General features: G+C 63.5%; 2 protein-coding genes across 3 annotated transcripts; one reads left to right on the forward strand and one right to left on the reverse strand.

Annotated features, from left to right (window-relative positions):
• Window positions 1–227: 227 nt before the first annotated feature.
• CKB (creatine kinase B) lies at window positions 228–3,664 on the reverse strand. Its single transcript, XM_061181324.1, has 8 exons — window positions 3,573–3,664; window positions 3,062–3,266; window positions 2,699–2,853; window positions 2,493–2,625; window positions 1,977–2,148; window positions 1,121–1,244; window positions 706–895; window positions 228–618 (listed from the first exon to the last, which is right to left on the reverse strand). Exons 2-8 carry the CDS (start codon window positions 3,252–3,254, stop codon window positions 440–442), a joined length of 1,146 nt encoding a protein of 381 aa, XP_061037307.1. The 5' UTR covers window positions 3,255–3,266; window positions 3,573–3,664; the 3' UTR covers window positions 228–439.
• A 5,076-nt stretch (window positions 3,665–8,740) lies between these two features.
• TRMT61A (tRNA methyltransferase 61A) lies at window positions 8,741–15,776 on the forward strand. 2 transcript variants are annotated; one of them, XM_061182914.1, is made up of 4 exons: window positions 8,741–8,821; window positions 9,495–9,854; window positions 12,316–12,582; window positions 14,516–15,776. In XM_061182914.1, the coding sequence occupies exons 2-4, from the start codon at window positions 9,524–9,526 to the stop codon at window positions 14,773–14,775; spliced, it is 858 nt and encodes a 285-aa protein (XP_061038897.1). In that variant the 5' UTR covers window positions 8,741–8,821; window positions 9,495–9,523; the 3' UTR covers window positions 14,776–15,776. The 2 variants fall into 2 exon arrangements, with proteins under 2 accessions (XP_061038897.1, XP_061038896.1); XM_061182913.1 differs by having other exon boundaries at window positions 8,742–8,821; window positions 9,441–9,854.
• The last annotated feature ends 6,822 nt before the right edge of the window (window positions 15,777–22,598 follow it).

Here is a 22,598-nt window from a genome sequence, read left to right on the forward strand (position 1 = left end):
TCTTGTCCCTCCCCCACCAGCCCACCCCAGGCCTGCAGGGAAGCCAAGTAGACAGGATGGCGGAGAGGCTCGTGGAACAGGACTAGGTGGGTACAGCAGGGTGCCTGCCTCTGATTACTACTGTCCCAGCTCACAGTGAAGCACAAAGGGCAGACCCAAGACTCAGGCCCCAGAGCCTGGCTGCTGAGCCCTGGGCTGCCCCTGGAAAGGGGAGGCACCACTCAGACTTGGGGCAGGCCAAAACCCTAGTTTATTTCAGCATCAGCAACATCTCAGCCATCACAAAAATAAACTCTACCAAGGGCGACAGAAGTCTCTACAGCAAGGCTAAGGGCTCAGCCGCCAAACGGCGAGCCTCAGGGGTGCATGGTGGGCGCTGCCCGGACAATAAGTTAGGAAGCAGCAGGGCTGGAGGTGGTGGCAGATGCAGGCCAGGGCTTCACTTCTGGGCGGGCACGAGGTCATCGATGGCCTGGCCCTGCTCCAGCCGCTGCTCCATCTCAGTGAGCAGCTTCACACCGTCCACCACCATCTGCACCAGCTCCACCTCCGAGAAGCCCAAGCGGTCTGCATTGGAGACGTCAAAGATCCCGCCCACAGCAGCCGTGTCCACACCGCCTGGGGAGACAGCCAGGTCAGCAGGGCTGGGGGGGGGGGGGCTGCCCCGGCAGAGAGGGGTGCCTGCAGTCCCCCCACCCCACTCACCTGTGCCTCGCTTCTGAAGCCGCAGCCGCTTGAGCACCTCCGGGAACTTCTCGTGCTTGCCCAGGTGGGGCAACTTGATGTGCACCCCTGCCCGCAGCCCTGTGCCCAGGTTAGACGGGCAGGTGAGGATGTAGCCCAGGTGAGGGTTCCACATGAATTCGTAGTTCTTAGACTTGAAGAGCGTTTCAATCTGGAGGTGGAGGTGTGAGAGGGGAGGCCTGGCTGAGACATCCCCCAGGGGACAAGCTGAGACCCGGGAGCCCCCCAGCAGGACCCTGAGGCAACTGAGACCTGGACTCCCCAGGAGGTTAATGGGGCGCCTACATCTCTGCCTGAACCGGGGGGCCTGGCCCTGCCCCCTCCCTGGCACCCAGCCCCCACTGTGCCAGCCCAGGTTGCGGGGGCCAGGCCTGACCTGGGTGAGGCCATTGCAGAAGCGGGTGAACACCTCCTTCATGTTGCCCCCCTTCTGCATGGAGATGACCCGCAGGTGGTCCTCCTCGTTGATCCACACCAGGAAGGTCTTATTGTCATTGTGCCTGGGGGAGGGGCACAGTCAAGCCTCCTCCCTGGACTGTGGTCTCAGGGCACATCCAGAAAAAAAACTCTAGGGGGTCCCCAGACCGGAGGCACTTCCCAGGTCCCTGGGGTGCTCATCCCAGCTGTACCCAGGAGCGGGGGCCGCTGCCCGGACTCCAGCCCCGTCAACAGCCTGGGGGCACGGAGGGAGGCCAGGACAGCTCAGAGAGGGGACAGAAAGAGAGGCCTGAGCTGCTTCCCCAGCTTGCCCATCAGGTACTGTGTGGTCCCCACCAAGGGGATAAGGGGCAGAGGCAGCCAGCACAGCCCCCCTACAGGGGGATGCGCTGTAGCTGGGCGCGGAAGCCCCACGATACACGCACAGTGTGAACAGGAGCTTGTAAGCCCTCCTCCCCCACCGCCCACTCGAGGAAGCGTCTGCGTCACCCAGCACCTGACTGACTCCCCGCGGGGAAGCGGGTGGGAAAGGAGAGAAAACAAGTAGCTCCAGCTCCCCAGAGGGGGGTGGAGAAAAGCCAACACGACTGGTCCCCCACCTCCTAGATCCTGAGAGGCTGAGGCCACTACTAGCCGGGGTCCTTCACTTACCTGCACGGTCAAGGTCACCTGCGAGGAGGCCTGGGTGGCACCAAACCCAAGCCCGGCCCCTCCCTCTTCCTCCTCGGCCTCGCCAGGGAGAGGACGAAGGCGGGGAGTGGGGACCCGCGGGAGGGGGGTTGGGGAGCACGCACCAGATGCCGCGGGCATCCGGCCAGTCGCGGGCCATGCCCGAGGCCAGCAGCAGGGGCGACACGGGCTTATCGAAAAGGAAGTGGTCGTCGATGAGCTGCTGCTGTTCCGCCTCGGTCATGCTTCTGAGCGCGTAGTACCTCCCCGCCAGGTCACCGTCCAGGCTCGACAGGGCTGCGGAGGGGCGCGCTCAGGAGGACGAGCGGGTGGGCTCCTGTCCCACACCGCCACCACCCCTAGCGACACGGGTCCGCCCCACCTCCCCGTGCCCGCTCGGCTTGGCTGGAGTCCAGTCCTCCCGGTCCGGGCGGCGGGCCGAGCCGGTGACCCGGCCCAAGCCGACCCCCGCCGGGCCCCAGGACGCTGTAGGCGCGGGGCTGGGCCTCGGTCCCTCCGGGAAACCGGAGCCAGAGCGCAGATAAGAGCGCGGCGTCGGCGGCGGCTCGGATGACTAGTAAACAAGCCGGCAGGGGCCGGGACCGGGACCGGGAGTGTGGCCCGGCCGGCCCGACCCTTACCTTCGATGGCGAGCTTCTCGATGGCGCGGCGCTCCCCGCGGCTGCAGTGCGGGGGGAGGCAGAAGCCGCGGATGCTGCGGCCCGTGCGCACCCGCGAGCTCAGCACGTAGTTGGGGTCCAGGTCGTCGCCGCCCTGGGGGCCAAGCAGAGGTGAGCTCCGGGAGACCCCTCCCCAGGCCGCCCCGCCGCCCCGGGCCGCCCGGCACCTGCAGGTTGTCGGGGTTGAGGTCGGTCTTGTGCTCGTCTGTGGGCTTATAGCCGCCGTGCCGATCCTCAATGATGGGGTCAAAGAGCTCCTTGAACACGTCGTACGACTCCTCGTCGCCAGCCACGCAGCCCACGGTCATGATATAGGGGTGGCCTGTGGGGGGGCCGCGGAATGAGGACAGTGACGTCACTGCCAGGCCTCAGCGAGCCGTTGAGGACCCTGCGGCTGTGCGCGGGAAGAGAGCGCCCGGACTTTGGCCCGAGGGGGACTGGCATGGGGGGGGGGCCTCTGGGCCCTAGCCGGGGGGGTGTCCCGCGGATACGGCGCTGGCACCCTGACCCCGGGACTGGTGTGCGCGTACCTGGGTTGTCCACGCCGGTCTGGATGACGTCGTCCAGCGTGAAGCCGCTCGGCGTGCTCTTAGCGCGCAGCTCGGCGTACAGCTCGGGGGTCAGTACCTTGGCCATGTGATTGTTGTGGCCGCTGAGGTCGGGGTACTCGTCCTCGGCCGGGAAGCGCAGCTTCAGCGTGTTGTGGCTGTTGGAGAAGGGCATGGCGGCGGCGGGCTGCGGGGAGACGCGGGGGTCAGCGGGCACCCGAGGCTCCGGGCCTCCTGGGGACCTGCTAACCACCCAGGGCCCCGGGCACCGGTCGCCTGGGACGCGGCCAAGGTCAGTGGGGTCGGCACTGCGCGCAGGGGGCTACCACATCGCCCAGGACCCCCGGCCTAGCTGGCGCGCCCGCTCCAGGCGGCGGGCCCCGGCGTGCCGGGAGCGCGCGACGCCGCGGCCCCCGAGCCCCCTCCATGCGCAGCGCCCCTGCCCCGGTACCCCGCGACCCACCCCCACACCCCCGCCCTCGGGCCCACTCACTGAGCAGCCGGGCGGGGGCGGGGGCTCTCGGCCGGTCGGCAGCTCAGGGCGCGGCGCAGGCGAACAGCGGCCGCTCCGCGCTCCCGCGGCTCTTAAGGGGCGCGACGCGGGCCTCCCATTGGCCGCTATTTATAGCCCATTCATTCCATTGGGCCACGCTACGGGGTGGTGCCGTCGCTTTGTCCGCCGCCCGCAGCCCCCCGGAGCCCCCCCACCCCAGGCAGCCCACCCCGACTATCCCCTCGCCGGGACCCCGCGCAGCCCGCCTACCCCACCCCACGCCCGCCCAGGATCCCGAAGCCGGAACCTCAGGCCCTTGGACATTCTGGATTCCCCCACCCCCCGCCTGCCTCCGAGCGGGAAACCGAGGCAGGAGGGCCACCAGGCACTTGAGGACGCTCGGGCTTGTCTGCACCATGGCTCCTGCCCTCCCTCGTCTTGCCAGTCCCCGCGGTGGTCGCGGCGAGGGGCCAGGCGAGGGCGTCCAGGGCTTCCACAGCAGGTACTGCCAAACCCCCGCCGCCCCCCCTTCTCCCGCCCCGTCCGAGCTGGCCCCGAGCCGCCGACCTTCTCCAAGGTGCCCGCAGGCGTCTCCCGGGCGGTCTTGGTGCAGAGCGAAGGCGCTCCAGAGGCGCAGACTGGCTGCGGCCCAGCCCGGCTGCGGCCCAGCCCGGCGGCACCCTTTGTGCCTTGACCTTGGGCAAGTCCCCGGGCTTTGGGCCGTCTGAGCCAGAGACCCCCGGGCCCAGCCCCTCCTGGTTGATGCGGAAATACTCTGGCTCTGCTGCGGAGTGCACAGAGTCCCCAGACCCCAGGCCTGTGCCCTCTCTGCAGGGGACAGGTTCATCTCCCTACCCCACCCCCAAAGGCAGTCCTCAGAGACTTTTGGCAAAGACTGGAGGAAATGCTAACAAACAATAAGCACATGTGAGATTAAAAAAAAAAAAAAAGACACTAAAAATCAGAATCACGCAAGTTAAAATAACGACTATGCCTTCCACTAGCCCCAACACACCCAGACTGGCAAAAAAAGAAAAGATTGATACCAGCCAGTGTTGGCTATGGGTTGGAATGTGGGGAGACAGGCATTCGCATGCTGCCTGCAACTGTGAATTGCTACATCGTTTTAGGAAAGTAATTTGGCAGTATCTATTAAAATTTAAAATGTTCATACTCCATGACCCAGCAATCACACTTCTAGGAATCCAGCCTATAGACAGTCTCATTTCTCTTTGCAGATAGACCAAGAGATGTGTAGTAGGAGAAACAAACACAAACAAACCCGGATATAACTCGATGCCCATCACTTGGGGACTGGCCGGGGGTAGGGAAGGCATCTCCCCAGTGTGGAATATTATACAGCTATTAAAAAGCGTGAATTGGAGCTTGTGTGGTTGATGTCCATCATACGTTGCTTTGTGAATGAAGCAAGGAAGGGGGAAGACCCTTATCTACGTGTATATTTAACAAAATCCCTCCAGGACTGCACAGTGTGCTCTGTGGGCAGCAAGGCGAACACTGCTGCTGCTGCAGGAAGACTGGCTGTGAGCAAGCAGCTATGTGAACAAAATATCATCCGGAGATGGGAGGAGATGGGTCCTGCGGAGGCTGGGGCAGAGCGGGCATTCCAGTGTATTTGGTGCCTCTGAGGAATGGGCACTGGAGCAAAGGGCGAGCAAGTCCCTTTGCCTCTGCCTCTGTGCTCTGTCCCCCGTGGTTACTGCGGAGAGCCTCCTGCCTCTTCTCTTGCTCACCTTGGCGTGTTTTGACCTGCTCACAGTCAGCATTTTTTAGACCCATGAAACAAGCCAAGGTAAAAAGGCAAATGGGTCTGGACTGGCCAGACAGCAGGTGTCCCTTAAGCCTGAAATTCCTGCGTTCTGTGCCCCCTGCAACCCCTTCCCCTAATTTTAGAAATATCTGCAGCTGCCTTTCCCAACTCTCCACCCCAAAGGCCTGATGGGCTCAAGTTTCTGTTTCTAGAAACAGAGCTGCTGGTCCTGGAGGCCTATTTGGCTTTCAGACCCCAGCGGGTGGAGGGGTGGCACTCAGGGCTTCCTCTCTGTCTGTAGCCTCTGCAGCTTCCCAGAAGGCCCCCCTCCCCCACCCTCAGGCCACCAAGGGCCTGACCAACTTGGGAGGATGGGGGCAGGAAAGGACCCCTGCTTCCCTTTCTCTCCACAAGCAAGGTCCACACTGGAGAGGTGAAGTCCAGAGGCTTGGGGTCTTGCGCAGGGCCAGGCCCTAGGGATGCTTCTGCCTGGGGCTCCAGCAATCCTCAGCCTTCGGAGATGAGTGTTTTGTCCTAGTTTTGCAGATGAGCAAAGGGAAGATCGGAAGGTGCGTGATGGGGGACCGGGTCGGAGGTCGGCAGTCCCTCAGTGGTCCTGGGGTGACTGGCCCTGTGCTAACCTGAACTGGGGCCCACCCTGGGGACCCCCGGCTGGCCAAGCCTGGGCTGGACTCAGTCTGATAGCGCACATGGTCAGCAGCTGTGATGGGGGAAGGGGGGAGGGGGCCTTTGAGGCCTTTAGACCCAAAAGTCAGGGTGAGGCCCCCCACCAGGCAGGGGCTGCTTGGGAGCCTGGGTGGTCCCAAGCAGGGGAGCAGGAAGGGGGCCAGGAGGGTACAGGCCTCCACCTCAGCAGGAAGAACACTGCCCCCAGCTACACTTGCCCTCGTCTGTGGACCCTCCACTCTCCCTAGGGCCCACAGGAACCGGTTTGGCCGCGTCCGGGCAAGAAGCTGGGTGACATCACCCAGCTTCTTGCCCATTTATGGTCCATGTTTCTTGGAAATCACACCCGGTTATACATTAACCACCTGGCCCTGGAGGGGGTGGGGAGCCTCAAAGGAGTCCCCGGCCTTTCATCCACAGAACATGACCCTGCTCAGTGGGGCAGGCACAGAGCTGGGCAGGTGGAGGTGAGCCACGTAGGACGGCAGGGCCAGGATCCAAGCAGGGGACGCGAGGCCATCCTCAGAGTCTGTGCTCAGAGTGCAGCCAGGGTGGGCATTGCTTCCTCCTGGTCCCCTGTCCCTGAGCTCCGCAAAACCCAAAGGGGAAGTTAGTTAGGGTCAGAAAAGGAGCAGGGGCTGCCTTGTGGTCACAGAGCATGGTGGGGCAGGAGACTGAGCTGTTCAGGGAAGAGGAGACCTTGGGTCACCTGATCCCTGCCTGAGATGAGAGCAGAGCAGCCTCCCCCAGTGGGCATCCTCAGGGTCTCCCTTTCCTCCAGGGCCTACTTCCTGCCAGTTCCCAGCTTTCTTCAAATCTGCCACTAGTTCTCTGAAGCCAAGTTTACTGGCTTTAAATCCCAATCCCACTTTGGCCACGTTGGCTGTGTGGTCTTATGCAAGTTACTTGACCTCCCTGAGCCTCAGTTTCCCCATCTGTAAAGTGGTGGTCCCTCTCTCACAGGATTGTGGGGAAGACTCAATGTGATGACACTTAGCTGGGCTCATACAGTATCAGTTCTTTTACTCTGCCCTGGGCAAAGTACCCACCTGCCCTGGCTAATCAGGTGGTGCTTGCGGACTCAGGCTGATGGGGCAGGCTCAGATGGACAGCCCTGGGAAGGCTGCTTGGAGGAGGGGGCAATGGAGGAGCTGGCCAGCGAGTCACAGAGAGGCGAGTGGGAAGTTGGGAGTCCTAATTTAGGCTCTTAGTAGGCACTCAGCTGCTGAGTAGCTGCAAGCCTGGGGAAAAGGAACCCCCACGAGAAGTGGAAAGTTGAGATCTCCCAGGAGAGCAATTAGGGGGTGATTCAGGCTGGTGCAAAGTCACCTGGAACAAAGGTTGGCGAGCCGTGGATGGAGCTGTGTTGTCTCAGAGTCGAGAGCAAGAGGCAAGGGGACAGTGATGAAGCCACACAGGCAGCTGGTGGCCAGAGCACTGGCCCCACAGGGACAAGAACCCACAGAGAATGGGAGGCCACCAAAGGCCCCTCACCTTCTTCCTCTGGGGCTCCAAGACCCAGGCCCAGTCAGGGCAGGGGCACGGAGGGGCTGAGGCTAGGCACCTGGGTCTCCATCATGGGCTCTGTGGTCCACAGACACCCTCGCCAGTCCTGGCCCCAGAGGAGGGAGAGTTCAGAGTGCCTCACAGGTTGGCAGGGCTCTGGGAAGGGACTGGCTCTGCAGGGCCTGGCTACTCCCATTTGCCCAGGATGGAGCAGCCTGGGCCTGGGAAGTGTGGCCTAGGGTCATTGCTAGCTGGCCCTGGGTTAGGGCTCAGGCCTCAGGGTGGCTGGGTGGGCTGGGATCTCTATCCCTCTCCAGTCCCCAAGGCTAACAGGATAAGCCCTGGCCCACAGGGACCTGTGTGCTGGAGGAAAACAGTCCATGTCCCCTGTCCCCCTCCCCCGCACACACTTTCCAGAGGAACCGGCTCTGAATCAGCCCTGCTGCGACAGAGCAGGGCTGCTGCTTCCCTTTTCTGCCCCCGTCCTCCAGCTGCCCCTCCCCCTGTCCCCTGCTCAGGCCACTGGCCCTGTCCTCACTGACCGGCCCCCAAGGGAGCACAGTTCACCCACTGCTCATTGCACCCTGGGTTCCAGGAGGGGACAGAGGACCCCCTCCCTCCTTGAAGCAGCTCCTGCACTCCGGAGAATGTGCCCCTGAAGAGGAGGCAGGCCAAGAAGAGGCAAGGCCTGGGCCTAAGGCCACTTCTGCAGACCCTTCCAGGCCACCATCTCCTGCTCCTCTGGCTGACCCTAGCCAAAGCCTTCTGGGTCGACCCTCTCATCGGCGATTCCATTTTCTGGAATTTATCCTGGGGCCCGTCAGAGGTGTTCCCAGAGCGGTTTGCAGTGACAAAATGTCCATGGCAAAGTGTCCTCGGAGGGGACTGCGCAGCTCGCCTGGGCGGCCCTTCCGGGGACTCCGGGGCTGTCAAAAGGCTGCGGAACGGGGCCCTGCCCTGTTCCGCAGCCTTTATCAATAGCGCCCGTAGGAGGAGTCTGGAAGGACTGCAGCAGCTCGGCGGCGGGACAGTGGGACTTTCAGTTTGTCTTTTGCACGAGTAGAAATAAAGCAGAGAGTCCGAGCACGAGGCGCGCTCCGGTGGCCGGGAGGGACGGCCCGTGGGTCCCGAGAGCCCGTGCGTCCCGAGAGCCCGCGCGCGCGGGGCGGTACGCCATGACGTCATCGGCGGGCGCCGCGCACCAGGCCAGAGCCGGAAGTGCTGTGGCGGCGGCGCGGGGCCACGTGCAGACCCTCCGGGAGTCGGAGCCCGACGAGCGTCGCCGGTGAGACTCCGCAGGGCCAGTGTGGCAGTGCGCGGGTGGGGGTCGCCCTGCACTTCCCTGCAGCCTCCCATGGCCGCCCCCAGCCCTGTGCAAGCCTGGCCTAAGCCGCCCCCTGCCTCTACACAGGCCAGGCCAGTGTTTCTGTTTACTGCCCCCTGCACGTCCCCAACCTCTGCTTGGGAGCCCTTACATCTGCATACCCCTGCCACTTGTCTGCCCAGGAGCCCGCTATAGGGGAAACTGGGGAGAGGAGGGGTTCTGCCTGGCCTGGAGGTGACCTCACGGGCCATTTGCAGCTCTTCCCTAGGTAGTCGCTCTCTCATCCTACAGCTGGAGAATGGAAGCCAAGCTCCTGGAGAAGGGTGATGAGAGAGAGGGTCAGGCTCTTACTTTGTGGGAATCCTTGGGCCCCTCCTCTGCCAGTGTAGGGCCTCAGTTTCTCCATCTGTGATTTGGGCTGATGGCTTTTTTCTTAAGACCACACCAAGAAGGGCTTCAAATGTCAGGCCAGGGTGCAGCCCTATTGGGCTGTCCTAATGGACAGTGCCAGGGACTGAGCCAGCTACTGCACCCCCATTGCTCGGGATCTGGGCCTCACAGCCTTCTCTCTGGACCCCAGGTGCATATCCTGCCTCCTGGCCCCCTTACATGTTCATGCCGACACACCTCCCAGGTCCCTGGCACCTGCCAGACAGCAACACCATGAGCTTCGTGGCGTACGAGGAGCTGATCAAAGAGGGTGACACAGCCATCCTGTCACTGGGCCATGGTGCGATGGTGGCAGTGCGTGTGCAGCGTGGGGCCCAGACCCAGACCCGGCACGGCGTCCTTCGGCATTCAGTAGACCTCATTGGCCGCCCCTTCGGCTCCAAGGTGACCTGCGGCCGAGGTGGCTGGGTGTATGTGCTGCACCCCACACCTGAGCTCTGGACACTGAACCTGCCACACCGCACCCAGATCCTCTACTCCACCGACATTGCCCTGCTCACCATGATGCTGGAGCTTCGGCCTGGCTCTGTGGTCTGTGAATCGGGTGAGTTCTTCAGGTTGCCTCAGTTCATGAAGGTGGAGGTCAGACCCACTGTCCAGACAGCCTCCAGCCTGCCCTTCCTGAACACAAGCATTATTACTCAACTTCTGTTTTAACAGGGTCTTTCTGGGGGGGCTGACTGCAGGGAGTGAGGGCAGAAGCAAGGAAGCCGGTTAGGAGACTGGTGCTGTACTCTGCGTGAGAGTTGATAGGACTGGACCAAGGCTAGCCCGCTGGAGGAGCTGGTGCCCCGGGGGGATCCTACTTGTCTAGGTGGGGTTGGGGGTGTGAGCGCTGCTCGGCGCTGACCAAGGTGCTGACAGAAGGGCAGAGGGTGCCTGGCCTGGCAGTCCCTGACTGCTGCGAATGGGAGCCCCAGGCCCAGGGCTGAGAGTGCCCCTTCCTGGAGGGAGGCCAGGGCTGCTTCAGGGTGCTCACTGTGGGTGAGGAGCCGGCCCCGTGCTCATCCCAGGCCAGCACCATTGTCACTGAGCCCAGAGCCTGGAGTGCAGATGGAAGTGCCTGAAGGCAGCTGTTCCCAGCCTCTGCACATGTGTGCGCGCGCGTGCGCGTGTACACACACACGCAGGTGCTGGGGATTGAAGCATGCAACCTAGCCAAGAACAGCCCAGGCCCAGGTGTGCCTAGATTTCCAGCATGTTTTTCGTGGGCCAGGCATCTGGGTTCCAGAGTCACGAAGAGTTCCCAATAGCACTGCTGCCAACTTTTGGAGGCTTCAAGCCATCTCTGTCCCTCTCTTTGTCCACATGGAGGGCCTCAGTTTCTCCATGTGGACAATTGGATGGTTCTTTTTGCCCAGCCAAGCACTTTGAACTGGGGAGAGTCAGATGCAGAACCTGGGCAGTGAGTGGGTCAGAGAGTGGGTGGGGCCTGGGCAGAGGCTGCTCAGCACCAGGGCAGCTGGGGGGGTGGACAGGGTTCAGGGCCAGCTCATCCCCTGCTTCCCCCCGTGCATCCACAGCCAGGGCCTCGCTCCACTCGGCTGAAAAGTGCTGTCAGCGAGCATGCTTCTGGGCTCCTCTGATGTGCCAGCTTCCCTTCTAGGAACCGTGGGTACAGCCGTGACAAGACAGACCAAGTTTCTGCTTCTCAAAGGAGACAGACAGGAAGCCCACTGTGACCGTTTCGGTGTTGTTGATTGCTGGGGGGCTTGGGAGACAGGGCTGCGTGTTTGAGGGTGACTCAGAGAGGGGTCCCTCCAGCTAGGGGTGTCAGGGAAGACCTCTCTGAGGAGGGAGCAGTGAGTTGAATGTGGTTGAATATGATGGGAAGGCGGTACCAAAAGCCAAAGGGGAGGGTCACCCCAAGGGAGAGCCTTGCAAAGACCCTGCGCGAGGGGTCATCAAGGAGACGAGCGTGGCAGGAGCAGGGATGAGGTCAGGGAGGAAGTGGGTGCTGCTCGGGCGTCACGAGGAGTCCGAGTCTGCCGTGTGTGGAAAGGGCAGAGGCCTGGTCTGACCGAGGGGGGAGAGAATCCGCGGCTGTGTTGAGGTGGACTGAAGGCGGGGGTCAGGGGCTGTTACGGGGAGCCGGCAGGCAGGTGGGGAGAAGGAGCGGCTCCTGGAGAGATGGGGAAGGAGGTGCAGGAGTTACCTGTGGGGGAGGGGAGGGCTCCTCCGTGGCGTATGGCTGGGCAGTCATGTCACCAACTGGTTCGGGAGGCTTGGCAGGGAGTGGATTTGGGTTGGATCGGCTCCAGCTCTGCACCTGTAAATGCTGGGCGCTGTTTGCGGTCGCGGGGGAGGTGATCGGTGTGCAGTGGACGCCCGGGCGTCTTCGTGAGGCCTGGCGCCTGGAGCAGTGAGGTGGGGGAAGGTCACGGGGAGTGACCGGAGGACGCAGGCCCGGCCGGGCACTGTAGGGCAGGAAGGCCGGTAGAGGGGCAGCCCTGAAGGAAGCTGAGGAGTGGCCCGTGAGGCTGGGGGAAAACTGAGAGACGATGACGTGGGGGGCACGTTGGTCACCGTGTCTCTGGTCGCGCAGGGTGAGGGCAGAGCTGCACCCCGTGTGGCGGGAGCGGATCGGGGGGGGCAGGAAGATGGACTGACCTGAGTCCCTCGGGGAGCTTGGGCCCAGCCACCACGTGGGACGGTTCCAATCCTCTTGATCTGCTCCGCACAGAGCCTGCAGGGCCGCGGGCCAGTCCCGGCCCCTCTCGGGACCCGTCTTCGGGGCTCCAGGTCTGTGCAGCAGAGTCTCTCCAGAGGTGGGGGTGGGCAGGGCTGCCACCCTCCCCGCGGGACCCACGGCAGACATCGATGATCAGTCAGCTCCCTCCACTCCCCCCGCCACACATGCAGCCTTCGTGTCCCAGGACCCCTCAGGGAGCTCCAGACTGGTGCCCGCTGGTAACCCGGGGTCGGCTGACCTCATGGGCCCTTGGTGGGTCCCTCAGGGTGAGGGTGGGGTCGTTTCCCGTCTGACACCCGTCCGGTCCCGCTAGGCACCGGCAGCGGCTCCGTGTCCCACGCCATCATCCGCACCATTGCACCCACGGGCCACCTGCACACGGTGGAGTTCCACCAGCAGCGGGCGGAGAAGGCTCGGGAGGAGTTCCAGGAGCACCGCGTGGGCCGATGGGTGACCGTGCGCAACCAGGACGTGTGCCGCAGCGGCTTCGGTGTGAGCCGCGTGGCGGACGCTGTCTTCCTGGACATCCCCTCGCCTTGGGAGGCCGTGGGCCATGCCTGGGATGCCCTGAAGGTCGAAGGTGAGCCGGGGGGTCTGGGAGGGGTGTGGCCAGGCCGGGGCCCCTTTCGGCCTGAGCAGGGGGGTAGGTCAGGGCAGCAGGGGAGTCGTGGGGAGGTCGCCCAGGGAGAGGGTGAGAGTGAGAGGGGTCAGGGCTGGGGAGAGTGGGGCTCCACCTGGGCCCCTGCCCCTTGGCCTGGCCCCGCTCCCACCCCAAGGTAGGAGGTGTCTCGGGTCCCTGGGGAATGTGGCAGCCCTGCCTGAGTGAGAGGCTGGGCCTGCACCCCTGGGCATGCCAGAGGTCAGAAGGCAGCCCCTCACCCCAGCCGGTGCCTGCAGAGTCTCCCTTCCCCACCCGCCACAGGCAGGCTAATGTGCCCCTTTTAGGGAAGATGCTGGGTGCAGAGGCGGGAAGGTCGGCTCCGAGCCAGGGAGGTGCTGGCGAGGCCCTGGGTTTTTCCCTTTTCTGGAGAAGTTGCTGGCTCGGGCAGCCGGGCCCGTCCTCCTGCCCGCTGAGCGGTGCAGCACGAGGGGGCGGGAGAGGCAAGCCAGGGCACCCCAGGGAAGGCCTGCCCCTTGGAAAGACAGGCGCCGAGGCCCAGTTGCGGCAGAAAGGCGGCCATAGGGTCCCAGTGGGGCCCCTGCCCGCTGGCTCAAGCTCAGCCCTGGACTCCTGTGTCCTGGTCTCTGCTGAGGTGGCCTGGGGCTGGGGAGAGGGGCAGCGCCGGCTTCCCCACACCTCCACCCCCTCCGGCTTTGCCCCCTGGACACCTGCAGGTCCTTGCTGCTCCAGGGACACCAGCGGGCCCAGGCCTCGGTCCCCGAGGGAGCCATGCTGTGTGCTGTCCCGTACCCCCTGCCCCGCTAAGCCCTGTTCTCTGGATCTGCTTGTTCTGGCCCAGAGGCTCCCGACTTCCTCGTGAGCCTGGCGTTTCTCCAGCTTGGCCCGGCGAGGTGTGGCCCTGGGCTCTCTGGGCCTCTGGCTGACCAGCAGGCTCAGGCCCCGTCTAATGGGGCCTGTTTCCTCGGCTGTGTGCACAGGGGTTGGGTCCCCTCTCGGGGGTGACCCTGTGCCCTCTGGGTTCACGTCAACCGCACGCTCTGCCTCCAAGCCCAGGCCTCCCAGCTGACCACCTGGGGGTCTGTGTCCCAGGTGTGGCTGAGGTGACCAGGCCTCAGGGACCTCTGGGGGCTGGCTTGGGCCCCATCCCTTCCCCTAGCCAGCCTGCAGGATGCGTGGGCGAGCCCCGGTGGGAGGCGGCAGGAAGGGGCTGCGGCTCCTGCCCCCTCTCCCTCACCCTTGGTCCGTGGGGCTCCGCTCAGAGTAGGCGCCTCGTGTTCCCAGGAGCGGGCGACATCCTCTAATTTCCCGTGACAGCCGCAGCCCCCGCCCCCGGGGCTGCTCTGTATGGTTAAAGCTGTTCAGGCCCAGCACTCTGGCAGCTGCCATGCCAAGGTTCCGCCCTGGCCCCGGCCCTCAGCTGCCTGGTGGGAATCAGGGGTGGCGGTGCCCTCTGGAAGCCCAGGGAGATCAGGGTGGTGGGCTGGGCCTGTGCCGGCACGTGAGAGGGCTTGGTTCAGGCGGGCCCTGCCCCGTGGCTGCAGAAGAGCTTCTGCCCCCGGGCCCCGGCCCGGCTCCTCTACTCTGGGGCGGCTCCTCTACTCTGGGGCGGCTCCTCTACTCTGGGGCCGCAGCTCTTCGTGGCCAGAGGGCTTGGTGGGGGCTTCATGGCCTCGGACCGCAGGGCAGGGGTCGGGGCACCCACCCTCCTCAGCTCGCACAGTGGGGTCTCGCAGCGCCCACTCCCGAAGGGACTGGGGGTGCATTGCCTCTGCCCTGCAGTCCCAGCCCGCAGACCCCCGGGCCAGAGGAGGCGGGCGGGCGGGCGGGCTCTGGGGGCGGGGCTCTGGGGGCGGCCCCCTGCCCTCTGACCCCGTGTCCTCCTCCCGTGCAGGCGGGCGCTTCTGCTCGTTCTCCCCGTGCATCGAGCAGGTGCAGCGCACGTGCCAGGCACTGGCGGCCTGTGGCTTCTCGGAGCTGAGCACCCTGGAGGTGTTGCCCCAGGTCTACAACGTGCGCACCATCAGCCTGCCCGCGCCTGACCTGGGGGCCAGTCCGGGCCCCGACGCCGGCCCCTTCCGCAGCGGCATGCCCATGAAGGAGACCGTGGGCCACACCGGCTACCTGACCTTCGCCACCAAGACCCCGGGCTAGCGAGCCGCCCGCCAGGAGCTCCAGGGAGCTGGGAGCACCGCGGGGCCGGACGGGGAGGCGAAGCTCGGCCAGAGGCTGCCTTATATGGTCGGCGGATGCCTGCCGGGGCCTGTGTTTAGAAACCTACGGACGCAGGGTGGGGCGGGGCTGGGGGCCTCCCGGGTGGCTGAGTGGGGCTGCCACGGTGGAGCAGTGTCCGGCCCCTGGGGAGGGAGGCCTCCCGCCCACGTCACCGCCGTGGTCAGCGTCCCCGTCCTGCGGCTCTTTGTTGCCACTCAGCGTCTCCACTGCCGTAGGCTCTTCTGGATGTTGAGGCCCAAGAGTGCAGGTGGCGGGGCGCAGGTCTGACCCTTCCCAGGTGGCCCCAAACGAAGAGGGAGGAAACGGGGGGAGCAAAGACCCGGAGGAGGAGGGCCAGGGACCCCCACGGTCCAGCTGCCCGGCATCTGAGGCGACCCCGCTGTGTGGCCTCAGGCCTGACCCCACCCCTCTGGGCAGTGCACAGGCCGTGTGGGCATGTCCCTAGATTCCCGCTGGCAAAGGGCCGGGGCAGCCCCGCTGCTTCGCTTCTGCCTCCGGGAAGTACCTCTGTGGCCCTGGCCCAGCCAGAGCCCTCACGTGTCGATGTGTGCGAACACACAGCATCACGTAGGGAAGAGCTGGGCAGGGCGGGAACATGCTTCCGGTGGCTGGCCAGTCGGGTCGGAGCCACTCGGTGCCCCTGCCGCTCACAGGAGCCGCAGGGATGTGGGGATGGGGGCGTGCACCCAGGATGGAGTGGGGGGCACCAGCCCTGCCCTGGCCTGCTCTCCAGCTCTGGTGCACGGCTGGCGTCCCTCCCGCCCTGCTGCTTGAAGGGTCTGGGTGCCTGCCCTTGGCCTCAGCCAGCCGTCAGGAGCCTCGGTGACCCCAGGTCGGCACGAGAGCCCCAGGGTCCCGGGCTGGCCTGAGGCTGGTCCCCGACCACCCCTGGCAGAGAAATAAAACACTGTTGCCCCTGCTGTGCTGACTGGTCCCCCTGGTGCCCCACAAGGCCAGACCTCCACTCCCCACACCAGCATCCAGGCTGGACCTCCCTGCACGTGGCCCCCCGGCCCCTGCTCCTTCCTCTCCCAGAGCAGACACCACAGGGGCTCTGGACTCCAGGACAATGGCCTGGGACATGGTGGACAAAGGGGCAAGTGTGTGGCCACCCCCACCCAGCTGCAGAAAGGGCCACTTGTTCCTGGGAAGGGTGGGGGCGGGGGACGGAGAGAGTCCCTGGCTCTGTGTGTGTGTGCGTGTGCGTGTGTGTGTGTGTGTGTGTGTGTTTCCGTCCATCCATGTCCGGCTGGGCCTTCTGTCCACAGCCCGGCCTGGGCACCTGGGTTGCCTCTCTTGTTGCCTGAAGGGCCCAGAACTCAAGAAGGACCTCCCAGGCCTGCTGTCCTGGCCCCAGGCCACCACCCAGGCTTTGGGGGTCCTTGGAGGGATGCCAAGTGAGGTGGGCCTGCAAGAGGACCAGTCTCTTGGTGGCAGCATCACAGGGCCAGGGGCACCTTGTGTCTCCTTGTAAGACCTGTGTCCTCTCAGAGACCCTAGGGTCCCTGGCAGCCCTTGCCCTACTCCAGGGGTCATGTCCCCCCTTCAAGGACCTGTCCTGACCTCTGACCAAATGCCTAGTCTGGGGACAGAGGAGGGAACTGGGCTTTCCTTGGCCTTCAGGAAAGGCCTGTGAGGTGTCTGATATAGGGCATAGGCCTCCTCTGCAGGCCTGGCTCTGCCTTTTCTCCAGGCGGGGCTTCGGCCGGCAGGCTAGACTGTGGCCCTGGGTGAGTCACTGGAGCCTGCACTTGGGTCCGTGTGAGCTGGAAGGGAAAGCCCAGGATGGATGAAGGGCGCAGGGCCACCAGGTAGGGGTCAGGAGACCTGGATCCCTGTCCACGCTCGCAGTTGCACTTGGCACAGAGCTGCTCTCAAGTATGGGGCCCTCCAGCCCCTTGACTGTCTGTCAGGCCCTGCACACGAGCCCCCAGGGCCCCACTGGGCCTCTATCCCATGCCAGGGGCCTCAGCCTGGAGCCCCACCTGGCCCCAAGCCAGCAGTGAACTCCTGCGCATCCTTCAAAACCCCTCAGGTGTCTCTCAGTGCTTCCCACCACCCCCCAGCGAGGCAAGAGCGTCTTGCTCAACCATGTCTTCTGCTCCCACACATCCCATGCTGGTGATCACCCCTGTAGGGCTGCCCCTAGCCCGGGAGCCCCTTCAGGCAGACAAGCAGAAGCCAAGCGGCCCCACAAGTTCTGCAGATGGGGAGCTTGATGCCCGGAGAGTCAGGGCCAGGGCCCGTGGTGAGTGACCGATCAGCAGGTCACTTGGTCACCTCCTCGAGGCAGGAGCCTAGGGCTGGTCACAGGACAAGGATTCACCCGGAAAGTCCCCGTCCAGCCCCAGACGCGCACCTCTGGCCTTCAATTTTTCCTCGGAAATTCCTGCGCCTGCCCAGCCCTGGTCTGAGTGGCTGAGACGTGACACATCAGCTTCCTCCGCTGCAGCCCCCGCTCCCAGGTCTGAGCCCGGGAAACAGATGGCCACTCAGACTCACTCACCTGCCCTGAGGGCCCCGGGCCAGGATCCCACCTTCGGGCCAGGTTCAGGGCCTGCCTCTGGAGCTGTCTCCAGCCGCCTCCCCCTGGAAGCCCCCCGGGCTTTGCCCCCGCAGCCCCAGTGTGAGCTGCTCTTGTCCTCCCTGTGCTTCACCGTCACCTGCCTTGGAGGGGCTTGTGGCCTGCGCCCAACCTGGGGCAGTGTGGGTTGGGGGCTCGGGGCGGTTGTTGGATGGGTGTTGGTTCAAGGGATGCCAGGCCCCTGGAGGCTGTACCCTGTCTGGCAGAGGGCGACAAGGAAGGCCATCTTCCGCATGAGGACAAGTCAGGGGATGGGCTTCCCCACACCTGCCCCCCTCAACCCTGCAGTCTGCAGGAAGGCCCCCCTTCCCGTCCCCTTCTCTCTGCCTCCATGGCCTCTGTTCTCCCAGGGCTGCCGGCTCTCCAGCCTCTAGTCTGCGTGCTGGAGGGCGGGTGGGCTGCATGGGACCCTGGCCCAGGGGGATGATGCAGCTCCTACCCAATCCCAGCCCACTGCACAGGGGGAGAAACTGAGGCCCAGCAGAGATGAGGCAGATCCAGGCCTCCTCCACCCACCCACTCAGGACCTCCCATATCTGACACTCTCCCACCCGTGTGGTTGTCTAGGGTGTGACCACGGAGGCCAAAGGAGTCTTCTGCTGCAGTCATGGAAGGCTCCTTGGAAGAGGTGACGGTCTGCAGGGTGTGGAAGGGCTGGTGGAAATTGGAGGCGGGTGAGCAGGAGGCCTCCCCAGGTGGGAGCAGGAGGCCCCAGGAAGGACAGCTTCCTGCAGGCCCAGGAGAATGAAATGGAAAGCGCCAGGAGAGGCTGCTTTGGAGCCCCAGGCTGGTAATGCCTGCTGTTTGCAAGGCTGCTCTGAGTACAGGCCAGTCACGGGACCCAGTGCTCCGCTCTGCCCAGGGGCTCTTGGGCTCACATGCCAGCCTGGGGGTGTCCCTGCCTCCTAGTGGGGCTCAGGTGAGAGCGTCCCTGGGTTGGCCCTGCTGGAGGTCTTGGCTCCCGATGCCCCCAGGAGGGAGCGTGTAGATGGGGGCCCAATCCTTAGGACGATCCTCTTCACCAGCCTCGGGTGCTCTCATGCAGCAAATGGGGGTCGAACACCTGCCAGCACCCCACTGGTGCTGAGGACCCAGACCTTCAGGGCAGCCTGGCCTGCCCTCGAGGGCTCCCGGGAATCAGGCACAGACTGCAGGTGAGAAGTGCACGGCTGGAGCAAAGCAGGGAAGGGGGTGTGGTGGGACAGGAAGGCCTCACCAGGATGTGGCCTCTGCAATCACAGGGGAACACGGAGTTTGGACTGGGCCCGGCAGGGATAACCAGACCCTGCTCTGCCCTCTGGAGGATGCACTTAAGGGCTCAGGCTCCGGGTCTGCCGGGGTCACATCCTCCCTCTGGCGCCACGTTGACAAGTCCCTCCCTCCTTCGTGCAGAGGTGAAAACAGTGCCTGCCCAGTGGGGGGATGGGGGTGGGGGAAGCTGCCGCCGTGAGATTAAGTGTTGCGTCAACGTTTGGACTGTCGGCGTCCACAGAATGTCTCAATGATTATTCGCGCTAGTGGGAAACACCGCCCTTTCCAGGAAGACCCCTGGTCTCTCTTTCAGATTCCAAGGCCAGAATTTGGGGGCCACTTATGAATCTGAGAAACGTCCTCTGCACTTTGTGACACTTGAATAGCTTTTTGCACCTTCAGGGGTACTTGAATAGTTTGTCAGAAGATTTGGCATTGAGACTTTTCGGGAAAATCCAGGTCATCCAGTCACTGTGCTTATAGTTAGTTGTATAATTAAACTAAAAACTGAGAACATTGGGCTGTGCACAGGCAGATGGCACTCAACTGACCTCCACAGTTTTTGCGGTAGGTGTACTAGTTAGCTGTCACCACAGACGTGCTGCATAACAAATAATCCCCCCCGCCCCCCGCAATACTCAGAGTCTTAAAGCAGCAGCCAGTTCCTTTCTTGGGTCTGTAGCTTGACTGCTCTTGGCCGACCTCTGCCAGGCTCGTCCATGTGTGGGTGCTGAGCTGATGTAAACTCTGCTCTGCTCCACTCTTTCCTCCTGGGACCATGGCTCTTCTCACGTTCTGTGGCTCAGGCGCAGTAGGGGCGAGCCTGGTCATGCAGGCGCTTTTCAAGCCTTTGGTCACATGGCCTAACCTCAGATCCTGGTGGAGAGACACTGTGATTTTAGGGGAGGAGCTGCAGGGCCGCCGGCACAGGGCATGGGGGCTGGGGCTTGCAGGTCCTCAGCCAGCGGGGTTGAGACAGCCAGGCTCGCCAGCCTTTCTTGCCCTCCTCTGTGTGTGTGTGTGTGTGTGGGCCCAGCCGCAGGATGAGGGCATTTCCTCGTGTGTGTGTGTGTATGTGTGTGTGTCTGGGCCTGGCCACAGGATGAGGGCATTTCCTTGTGTGTGTGTGTGTGTCTGGGCCCGGCCACAGGATGAGGGCATTTCCTTGTGTGTGTGTGTGTGTGTGTGTGTCTGTCTGTCTGTCTGTCTGGGTCCGGCTGCAGGATAGGGCATTTCCTTGTGTGTGTGTGTTTGTGTGTCTGGGCCCGGCTGCAGGATAGGGCATTTCCTCGTGTGTGTGTATGTGTGTGTGTGTGTGTCTGGGCCCGGCCGCAGGATGAGGGCATTTCCTTGTGTGTGTGTGTGTGTCTGTCTGTCTGTCTGTCTGGGCCCGGCTGCAGGATAGGGCATTTCCTCGTGTGTGTGTGTGTGTGTGTGTGTGTGTGTATGTGTGTGTGTGTCTGGGCCCGGCCGCAGGATGAGGGCATTTCAAAGTCAGCCTGCCTCCGAAGCAGCAGCGTTGGCGGGAGGGAATAACTCCGCTCCCACCAGGCTGAGAATAGCTCAGAATTGGGTCACGCTCCCCGAGAGCTCCGGTCACAGCCTCCAGCCTTTGAGGATAATCAGCTTTCTCCCCGACATCTGTCCCTTCAAAGAGGAGGGCAGGCCGGGTGCGGACACATTTTTAGAAGAAGTGGAGGGGATCGGGACGAGGCGGGGAGTCTGTTAGTGGCTGGCCCCTTCCGTCCCTCCCCCGCTTCCTTTGCTGTCCCTGCTCCATTCATGTCCCCTGCCTGGCAGGCCACTTCCACCCTTCCTGCCCACCCTGCCACTTACCCCACTCCCTGGGACCCATCAGCCCCTGCCCAGGGCCAGGTCATGTGAGAAAGCTCCGAGGGTGCCCCCACCCTCCTGCCCTGACTCCTTTCTGGGCTCTCTTTCCTTCTGTCCTGGGTAAAGGTGATGGTGGGGAGTGGGCGACGCCCCTCTCTGAGGATTCAGGAGGCTCAGGTCTCTCCAGCCTTCAGGCTCTGAGGTCCTGCTCGCCACTTGGGCGCAACGTGGAGTGCAGCCCCTTGGCCTGCCAGAGGAACTGGAATCTCTCAAACTGCTCTTTTCTTTCTTTTCTTTCTTAAAACAAAAACACGCCTTGATGAACTTAAGCAGCATGGTCACAACTATGGAAGCTTCCAGCACCAGCTACCTGGCTCTTTTCGAGGCTGTGCTGTTGTCAACAAGAGCTTAGTTTTCCCTCCCTTTGGTTGGAATGTTTGTGCCGACGCCCCAGGCCCTTCTGGGATCACTGTGTCTCCCAGTGGCTCCATCGCAGAGGCCCCTGGGCTCCCAGATTGAGAGCAGCAGGGGACAACAGGGCAACGCGGTGCGGGCACTTATTTTGGTTCTGATTCGAACAAACCAAATGTTTTATTTTACAAAATAAGACAGCTGGGACATTTGAAGGCTGAGTGGATGTTTCATGGGTTTAGGAATGACAGCTTTTTTAGGTGTGCTAACGATACTATGAAATGATAGGGTGGCTGCCATCTGCCTCAAGATAACCTGGGTGGGGGGAGGGGGGAGAGATCTGAAACCCTGGTCCCCTGGGACCAGGAAGCCTTCGGGGTTCTCTCTACTTTCACCTTTCTTTGACATTTTTCATGATAAAGAGTTTTGTTTTGTTTTGTTTTAAAGGACAAATGCTCCAGGCCACTTAACCATTTCTTTGCTCTTGGCTCCCCAGCCCTGGAGGAGGTCAGCCAGATCAATGCCCAGGGTCACTGGTCCCAGCCTCCCCTCCCAGGGCCACCAGGCTCCTCCTAAGTCGAGGGTGGTGGTGTGTCCCTCAGGTTCTGCAGCACTGGGGGCGGGGGCAGCAGGTCACGCGCTGTGGGGCAGGAGAGAGACACAGAGGGTTGGTCCCCGGCAGGGGAAACGGTGAGCTGTCCACTCTCCGCTCCCCTCAGCGTGGATCCAGTGGCCACAGACCCAGGAGCCAGCTTGCTGTGGTGGAGCCTGGGCCTTAGGAGTGGCTCCCAGCCTCGCAGGGGGGGAGGGGGAGGGCTGCAGGACGCCCTCACCTCCTGCCTCGGAGGGGGTGCTGCCCCAGCTCCAGGAGACGGCCCCTCTTCTGGCCTCTCCAGCTCCAGACAACCACCCTGTATTGGCTTCCAGACCCTCCCCATAGCCCTGTACCCGCTTCGTCCACCCTGCTGCCACCAATAGGTCTGACCTCATGCCATGCCCCCAGAAGATAGCTAAGGGATTCATTCGATTGCAGTGTAATTCCCATACAAGGATGGACCCGTTTAACAGTCCAGCTCCAGGAGTGCTGGACCCACGTATGCACCCCTGGACCCCCGCTGTCCCTCCCTAGTCTGTCTCCGCGCCCATCCCAGACGGACACTCGGCCGCCTTCTGTCATTGTCATTACATTTGCCGATAAAATGAATCTAAACGGGCAAGTGAACCAGGGGATGGGACGAGGTCTGAACACAGCCTCTTTCTGTGGTGTTAGGGAGCACCGACAGGGCCAGCAGCGGACACACGGCTCCGCAGGACCCAGGCTGCTGGGCACGCCGATGGGAAGGCTCTGAGCCGCTGGACACACTCGGGTGAGCAAGGCCCGGGCCTGCGGAGGCGAGGGCCCTGCCGAGGAATGCGGGTGGCCGCCTGTGGGGCGGGGGCTGCGGGGGCAACAGACAGAGGCTTGTTGCTAAGCTACGGGCACAATGGACATTCCGGGCACCAGGCAACTGGGACAGAGACCTTTCTTGGCGGGAGGAGGACTGGGGGCCCAGGCCACCCCCACCCCCAGCTCTGCTGTCCCCCAGGACGTGAAGCACACGCTGCCCAGCCCCTCGGGGCCTCCGACACCCAGGCCCACTAGCCGGGCACCCAGTGGGGAGGG

This window comes from Eubalaena glacialis, chromosome 2 (assembly GCF_028564815.1).
Source record: "Eubalaena glacialis isolate mEubGla1 chromosome 2, mEubGla1.1.hap2.+ XY, whole genome shotgun sequence".
Lineage (NCBI taxonomy): Eukaryota > Metazoa > Chordata > Mammalia > Artiodactyla > Balaenidae > Eubalaena > Eubalaena glacialis.